General features: G+C 35.9%; 1 protein-coding gene across 2 annotated transcripts; it reads left to right on the plus strand.

Annotated features, from left to right (window-relative positions):
• The first annotated feature begins 899 nt into the window (after nt 1-899).
• On the plus strand, nt 900-8,350 carry LOC108323138 (xyloglucan O-acetyltransferase 1). Of its 2 annotated transcripts, XR_008245517.1 has the most exons (3): nt 900-1,357; nt 1,534-2,608; nt 6,936-8,350. XR_008245517.1 is itself a non-coding variant. In XM_017555502.2 (2 exons), the coding sequence occupies exons 1-2, from the start codon at nt 1,129-1,131 to the stop codon at nt 2,415-2,417; spliced, it is 1,113 nt and encodes a 370-aa protein (XP_017410991.1). In that variant the 5' UTR covers nt 900-1,128; the 3' UTR covers nt 2,418-2,721. The 2 variants fall into 2 exon arrangements, 1 of the variants encoding a protein (XP_017410991.1); XM_017555502.2 differs by lacking the exon at nt 6,936-8,350 and having other exon boundaries at nt 1,534-2,721.
• The last annotated feature ends 813 nt before the right edge of the window (nt 8,351-9,163 follow it).

Consider the following 9,163-nt stretch of genomic DNA (forward strand, 5'->3'; position numbering starts at 1 on the left):
TAACATAAGAAGGTTTTACCTATCCACGACCAGAGTAAACATTTAAAAAAACAGCAAAGTTGAAGAAAAGAAGTGCTTTTCAAAAATTAAACATTGAAACAAAAAGTACTTTTGAGATTGAATAAAGGACTTATGAATTTGTCCTTTACGACTTGTCTTCAAACAGGAAAGCGTGATCCAAGTTCATGTCCTATTTACGAACTAGATCTTTCTTTATTTTCACTACCACCATGTGTAAAAAAGATGAAGGTTAACATGAGATAAGATATGCAGGAAAATAAGTTTATTGTTATACTTCAATTACACTGAGATATAATGAAATATGATCGAAAACTTAATTGGTTTTGTCTTTTCTTAATAATTATATAAAAATTTATTCATAAGTTTTATTTGACACTACTTTTTAGATACTATTTGTAAGCATGGTTGTCATTGTCAATTTTGAATATATATTATTAGTCCAATTTTACATATTAAAATAATTTAATTCAGCTTTCTTTTCTTATATTTTTACTGTTCAAATTGAACTTCATTTTATAACTCATTGTATATAATTAAAATTTTAAATTAATGTATTTCAATATTCTATTACATTACATAAGTAAATCACTTCAAAAATATATATTAGTCAAATTTATTTTATACTCATTCTGAATAAAACAATTTCTAAAACAAATTAGTAATCACCACGGTAGTTCAGGCTTTCCAAAACCGACAGAATGATGAACCGATTCCACAAAAGTTTACAAAAGTAAAAAGAAAAAAAAAACAGAGCAGGACCACACAATGAAGAGAAAAGAAAAACAGAAACTGAAGAAATCGTAAAAAGAAAATGAACAGCAATTTTATAATATTGTTCACAAAAACATTAATCTATTTAACATCGTTGATTGCATGTCCTGACCTCTCTATCTTCTCTGCATTAAATAAGGCCGGGACAATGATTGAAGCATTCTGATGTGTGTAAATGCCAAAACCGAAATTTTCAGACACAGGAAATTAGAAGATCATGCAGATCTAACAGTACGAAGTTGAAAAAGTTATCCTTAGCAGTGTGAAGTTGTTTGTTTCTCTTCATTCTTCTCAACCGACAACACCAGAAAACAGTGATGAGGAGCTGAAGGAAGAATGGAAGAAAGAAAAATGAGAAGCGCTCTGTTGTTCAAAGACAAATCGGTTTCTTTCATAAAAAGATTTGCTTTCTCCATTTCCTATGTTCTGCTTCCTGCAACTCTGCTTTGTACATTCTTCTACCTTCTCTCCATAACTCAATATTCCACAACCACCACCACTTACCGTCCTTCTTTTTCTTCTCCTCATCCTTCTCTGCCTTCAACATCTCCTTCTTTTTCTTCAGGTATGTGCATCACCTTCATTCTGTTCAAACTACAGAATTGCTTGTGGTTTTCTTTTCTTTTGTCTTTCATCCTCTAAATTGCACCAACATTATTGTCATTTTAATTTCCTGGTAAGTGTAATTAGTGAGATGGTAGTTTACTAGACTTTATTTCGTTTGATGTTTGGTTTTGGCAGAAAGGGACAAAGTTTACCATGACTCATGTGACTACTCTGATGGTGAATGGGTTGATGACAGAAGTGGTCCTTTATACAATGTAACTACATGTGGCACAATCAAAGAGAGTGAGAAATGCATCTCCAATGGAAGACCTGACTTGGGCTATCTGTATTGGAGATGGCAGCCCAAAGAATGCAATCTTCCAAGGTTTGAACCTCTCACGTTTCTCCAAGTAGTTGAGAACAAACACGTAGCATTTGTTGGGGACTCTTTGGCCAGGAACCAACTCGAGTCTCTTCTTTGCATGCTAGCCACAGTTTCAACCCCAAAGCTTGTCTACAAAAGTCCCAATGACAACAAATTTCGTCGTTGGCACTTCCCTTCTCACAATGCAAACTTGTCCTTGTATTGGTCACCTTTTCTTGTGGAAGGGGTTGAAAGATCAAACGAAGGGCCTTATTACAACACCATGTATTTGGATCATGTTAATGAGAGATGGGCAAGGGACTTAGAGTGGTTTGACATGATTGTAGTGTCATTTGGGCATTGGTTTTTGCTTCCTTCTGTTTACTACGAGGGTGGTTTGGTTATTGGCAGCTTGAACTGTCCTGATCTGAATCATACTGAGATGGATTTCTATGTCCCATTGAGGAAGGTTTTGAGGACTACTCTGAGTAGCATAATTGAGAGAAAGAGGAGTGAAGTTGATGTGATTGTGAAAACATTTTCACCTGCTCATTTTGAAGGTGATTGGGATAAGGCTGGAACTTGTTTGAAGACTGAGCCTTACAAGAAGGAGGAGAAGGAAGTTGAAGGCATGGATGCTGAGATCAGAAAGATTGAGATAGAAGAAGTGGAGAATGCAAAGGCAAAAGCTACTGAATTTGGAGGCTTCAGATAAGATATTCTTGATGTAACAAGATTGGCATTGTTGAGACCAGATGGTCACCCTGGTCCTTATATGAACCCTTTCCCATTTGCTAAAGGTGTTCCAGAACGTGTGCAAAATGATTGTGTTCATTGGTGCTTGCCAGGACCTATAGACACATGGAATCAGATTTTTCTACAGATCATCAAAAAGCGGGAGAAAAGGTGATTCAATCAGCTATTAATATTCTTCAAAATATGTATATTTGATTCGTCATACTTCTAATGATTTCACCATGCGGGTGTTTATTGATCTCATTTTTTTTTCTAGAAAATAAATTTACAAGTGTTATTATGTACAAATAATATACATGGATAAAATTTGTGAATAATTTCTTAAGAAATTAAAATTATTTACAACTTATCAAAAGTTAAAAAATTATTGATAATATTTAAAATTTTTTAACAATTATTACCTATCAAAACTTATTAATAATTATTCGTTAGTGATTATCAATAATACAAAATCAAATCAGTCCTTAAATATTTATTAATAGTTACCAATGAATTTTGTAAATACTGTTGATTGACCTCTTTTCTTTCTCTTGTGTTTTCGTTTTTTGTTCTTCTTTTCTTTTGTCATCGTCCGTCACTCTCTCCTCTTCATTTTTCTTTCTTTTTTTGCCCTTGTCGATATCACCTCATCATCTTCTTCCTTCTCTTTTTCTTACTCTTTCTTTTACTTTTACTTTTTTATTTTATTTTCTTCTCACTCATCTTCAACAGATTTTATCATTAAATAATTTTGTCAATAAAAAATTCTAATTTTCTAAATTTTTTTTTATAAATAATTAAAATTTTAAAATTTGTCAATAATTTTATTTTATGAACAATTTTTTCATAAACAAAATTTCATCGATAATTTAATATTAAACCATTTATGTCTTCAACCGATTAAATTTGGGAGATTATGTAATATTCTATTTTTAATAGTAAAATACTACTAAAATGAAATATTACATATATGAAAATTGAACCTCCAAAAGAAAATAAATCTATGAAGGATAAGATTTATACTTGTATAATCATGTGACTTCCAAACTACTTTGCCCTCACCTCTTACAAAAACAACTGAAAATGTTGTTTCCCTAAGCTCACACCATAATCTCAAAGAGAAAAAAAAAACACACAACAGATAACACAAAAACAAGGATAACCTAGAATATAAACAATTAAAGATATATTAATACATGTTAAACATTCTCATAAGATACACACAACACATCAAACCAAGCAAACACTTTATGTATGACCACACTTTGACTTGACCATCCGGATTAGTATGAATATTAATATTGAACTATGGTAGTTCATGCACTTGTTATGGTGAAACAGTTGATCCACCTCAAGCTATCACATAAGGTTAGTCCATTATCACCCGCCTTAGACCAAGGTAAAGCCCCTAGACTAGGACCTCCTGTTATTCTCACGACATGCCTCACCCTTCTATACTTGAGAATGAGTGACCATTAGAATGTCAGGATGAACTCCAAGATTAAGTTTCTTATATTCATACTTACAATACTTGAAACCACCACTCAAAAGTTCCTTCTTAGAACTCTCTTCCATACCTTTGAAACCATTGAGATCACTTCACATTCACATAGTACACCAATACATGAGACTACCGATCATACATTAAAGAAATAGAAACACTCATACAAGTCATTAGAAATCACAATATAACACAATTTCTTCATGGCATCTTGGTACTCAGATTCAAGTAAGGAGAACAACTTTGAAACCATCACCAACAGCTCCAAAAAGATCCAAAACCCCTAAAACAACATAAAGAACGTCAAAAATCGATAATCAAAACCCTGAATTTGAGATCTTAAAAACTAAAAAAAAAAACAAAAAACAAAAGCTACTGAGTGACGCTTAGCGCCCCAAAAGGGGCGCTTGACCCCTAGAATAGGGGTACTTAGGGGGCACCTAGGGGGCGCTCCGAAGGGGTGCTCAGGCGAGTTCTTCTCGCAAAAAATGATGCTCAGGGGCCCCTTGGAGGGCGCCCAACGCTGCATCAGGTTCGAAAATTCACCTATTTTGAATTTGGTGACCCTCTACACAAGTTTAAATGATTCCTAAACACTCTTAGGCGCTGAGAAAAATCTAAAAACAGATTTCTAACTTGAGTTGACCACTCCAAACCCAAATTGACCTATGAAAACCCAAATTCACTCCTATAAGGTATTCAAACTCAAATCTACACTTTCTAACCCCATATCAGTTTTCCAACTGCATAACCAGGTACAAATACACTTGCTAGTACACCCAAACTCCTCAGATTGCTCACAATCACTCTGTTTCAAGATCACACCATTCAAAACCTTAAATTGGGCAAAAACCTCTAAGAACTTACCCTAAGATGACACCAACTGTCCTATACCGGATTTTTCTCATTTAACAGCCTAGACAAGTCCTAGGTCTTATAACACACTCCCAATTGTCCAAAACCGTCAACACCTCTTACTTCCAATTCTCACTACTCAAAATCCTCTCATTTCCCACTAAAAACTTCCAAACTTCAACAATGAACCCCAATCTTTGCTCCATATCATTTTTCAACCATCTAGCTCTTATGACAAGTCCCAATTAACCATAAAATAGTGTTAGACCAATTGTCATCTCACTCCAATACCAAATTCTCAATTTCATTAGCCAAAACCTCTCTTTTAAGCTTGAAACTCAAGTAATTCACTCTCAATTACTGCAACTACTTTAGGATCACCATTTAAACCACAATACAACCTCCAAACACATAATTATAACAGTAAAACAATCTAAACATATTACACCAAGCATTCAAACATCAAACCACCTTGGATCATATTTAAACTTAAACATCACTAGAACAACCAATACAAATACATGTAATTCATTTTATACTACATAAATATATTAAATTAAGATCAACACAATAATCTAAAACAAATTCTAGCTTCCCTTATGATAGACGGGGCCCAAGCCTAATTAGTTTAGTGTAGTATTTCTTTTACTTTTATTAAAGCATGTGTAAAAGGTGTTAGGCATGTGCTAGATAGGAGGGACTTTTAGTCCTATATATAGCCATGTCACCACCTCTTGTAAGATACTTTTGAGAATAATGAATTAAACTTTCTGTAGAGAGAACTCCAGAATTTAATTCCCTTGAAAGTCAAGCTAGAGAATCCCAAAGGATCTCTTCTAGCCACCTTCCATTCACGCTTCATCTTTCATTTTCCATTCACACTTCAGATATCTCTTACATCCATGTAATCATTTTTATTCCACTCTGCCTCAGCCGCGTGGATTGCTTACACCATCGCCGCCACGCGAGCTTATTCCCTCGCGAGCTTCCCTTAGCACCACATCACATCTTCATTTCGCTAAGTCTCCATCTACTTCACTCTCGAGAGAGAGCTCCTCCACCCCGAGCCACATTGTCATCACAGAACTTCACATCTCTCACCGATTAAAATCACTTCTCCACCGTTCAAATCCGCTTCCGTTTCAAACCTTAGGTTTTCAACCGAACAAACCTCGAATTTATGGTTTGTTCATCGCTGTTCATCTTTGACTCCAAATCCTAAGGTTCTCGAATAAATCTGTTTCTTCCGCTGCTTCCCGGATCTTCAGTTCGATCAAGTCCAGATTTCACGTCATCCTCCGCTCAAGCCTTCAGTCATCAAGTGGTAATCAGAGCTCAGGTTCTTCCGCGCTTCGCAAGCTAAGTATCTCTCTCCATTGATTCGCGTCTCTGATCTGAGTTTAAGTTTCTTGCGTTGTTATGAAATTCACGAGTTGTTTCGATTCTTTCTTGATCTTATTCATTCTTGTTGAATCTCTTCAATATTCGTGTTTTTCATTATGATTCCTTCTCTGTCTTGTGTTGATTCATGTGTTTTGGTGTTGATCTGTTCATTAGGTTCTGGTTGAGTCAATTTGTGTTTTCTTTACTTTGAGTATTGTTCATCATTTTCATCGGTCTAAATTTTTGTTTGAGTCATTTTATTTGAGCATCATATTCTGTCTTGTCTATAGTCATGTGCATTGGTTGAAACTAGTGCAATTTTTGATCTGTCCTAAAACTGATTTCAATTGTACATTTGATCGTCAAACTGTGTTTGAGCCTTGGTATAAACTCTATCAAACCACAAAAGCAATGACACATTCAAACGAATGAGCTGGTTGATAGATATCCATTGGTTAGTCCAATTAATTTTTAAAATTGAAACTGTTTTAATCCAGATTCTTTTGCTACATTCATTTCTGGATTTTGAGCTGCTGTTAAAAAGTAGTGCATACTGCAAAGATCAATGAAAGGCATAGCCTAGTGATGAGTCAATATTTTCTTGATTTCACTTAGCTTATTGTGCTAGATTTAATCAGGGAATTGTGCTTAAATGTCTGGTATTTTTCTGTTTTTAATAATTGTGCTTAATTTGACAAAAAATTCTTATTTTAATTAATTTGAATTATTTGAGCTAATTATTTGCATTATTTATTGTAGGGAAATTGTTGGATAATATTTGGGACATTTGGAGGTGAAAAGAAAATGCCACATCAGTTATAATTTAAGTTAAAATGATTGAGGAGGTGTGAATTTCAATTAAGGGGGTGCAAACGGATGAGCTGGAACGTTGGGATGAAGACGTGGTGCTTGGGAGAGACCGTGGGGTGCATCCAGCAAAAGCCCCACACTTGGCATGATGATGCCACGTACTCGGAGCTCCAGAGGTTTTGATTCATGAGAGAGCAGCACACGTGGAGATTCATTTCTTCATCCAGTCTTCACTTCATCACGCATCCAGCAAAAGAAGGGGCAGCAGGCCCACCTATCTTCATTCATGTGTCCAGCAGGGCTTCACCACGTTCCAGTAGCTTGAGGAAAGGAGTGACATCCAGCTGTCTTCACGTACCCACCATCAGCACACGTATTCGGCCCATACCGAGAGAACCACGCGTCCGAGAGGTGTGATGGAAGGCCTGCTTTCACGCGGAGAATGGGAAGAAAACTTGAGGTGCGACAAGCAAAAATCAACACGCGGTCCAGCAGCTTAGATTCATGAAAGCAGTAGCAGACATCCAAAGCTCTCGGTCCAACACGCAATGGAGGGTGTCTCGGCTTGGAGCTGGAGGTGACGTCTAGCAATAGGAAGCCCTCGGTCAGATTCTAGCTTGGAAACACTGCACGCACAAGGTCCAGCAGGTTTTGATGATGGAGGACAAGGAGCAAGGGGGGGTCTCGGCCTGGAGCTGTAGCCGCCAACCTCAGTTTCTCTTTGAATGTTTTTTTTTGAATTGAAAGAAGTGTGCAATGCTGATACGGAGATGAATGAAAAAGCTTCACCTTAATTTCATTTGGTTGATTTATTCATTGCCCTTTTCATTTGGTTCATGCATTTTTTTTTATTGAAGTGTTGGTGTGCACGTGAATGTGACCTGCAAGCTGCTGGAACGGTGATGGAGTTTGAAAGGAGGTGTCATGGTTTGGTTGGGAGAAGCACATTTCATTCTTATGTGATATGCTGATTTATTTTGTTTGTGGCCCACATTGGTGATGCATTTTAATGTGGAGCAAGGCAGGAAGAGTGGTGTCACGGCCTGAATCATTTGTGTCATTAAATGCTCATCTTTTGCATTGAATATTTGATTTCTAAGCTGCAACTTTCGTTTGTTTATTAGTTAGCGTGGTTCCATTTTAATTTAGGTAGATGAGTTTTAGATTTCTTTTATTGCATTTCAATTCGGTTATGAGTTGTCTTAAATATTTAGTGCATTTAATTTGGTTTATATGTGCATTTTATTTTTAACCAAGTGTCTCTTATTATCTGCTGAATTTTAATTAGTTCACACGTTTTGTTTTAGGACCGTTCAGTTTATTGTTTTCATTCACTATGTTGTCTATCGTGTTCTGCTTCTTTATCTTCCTGTATTTCAAATTTCCTCGCTTGCTCTAGAGACCGTTCGGTCTCAATGTAGAACCGTTCGGTCATTTGTAGGACCATTCGGTCTTTATGTTTTGTTAGTTTATTTCAATGCTTTCAATTATGTTCGGTCGTGTTTAATTTCCAATTTTAATTTAGTTCGTTTCTAATCACAAAAATACTTTCAAAACCCCCCCACTGCGTGTTTGACCTAAGACTCGAACCACATTTGGTCCTTGAGAGACGACCTAGGAGTCAATTCCTAGCTATACTGCATTCCTTATATGCAATCAACTTTTGTGTGAGGTGCGACCCTCTCAACACCTAGATCAGTAGCACGTTGTGAACACAGCTTAACACTGTTGCAGTAGTTGGCCGATCTGCACATGCTTTGCTTGAGTTCTTTTTATGTTTTTAAATTTGTTTGGCATTTAGATCATTGCTGAACATCTTGCATTAATTTTCTAGTGTTTTGTTCAAGATTGAATAGATAATCCTGTGTCCAGGAAATTGTGAGAAAGCTTTTTGAATCATTGAGTCAAATTTTGGTGGGTTGATTTGCTTGTTTTGAATGAATGTGGGGAGGCTGGAACATCAAAATTATGAAGTAATTTGTTTCTGCATCATTAAGCTGTTTAAACCAGTTTGAATTATGCATTAAACTTGCTGATGCAAAAATAGTACGAGTTCTAGCTGCCATACATATTTTCATGCTTTAAACCACCAAATTTTTGACATGTTTCATTCACAAGTTGCTGCAGCAGATGTATAATTCTGATTCTGGTTTTAAGTATTGTAATTGGATTGTAGC

The sequence above is a fragment of the Vigna angularis genome, chromosome 10, assembly GCF_016808095.1.
Source record: "Vigna angularis cultivar LongXiaoDou No.4 chromosome 10, ASM1680809v1, whole genome shotgun sequence".
In the NCBI taxonomy this organism is placed as follows: domain Eukaryota; kingdom Viridiplantae; phylum Streptophyta; class Magnoliopsida; order Fabales; family Fabaceae; genus Vigna; species Vigna angularis.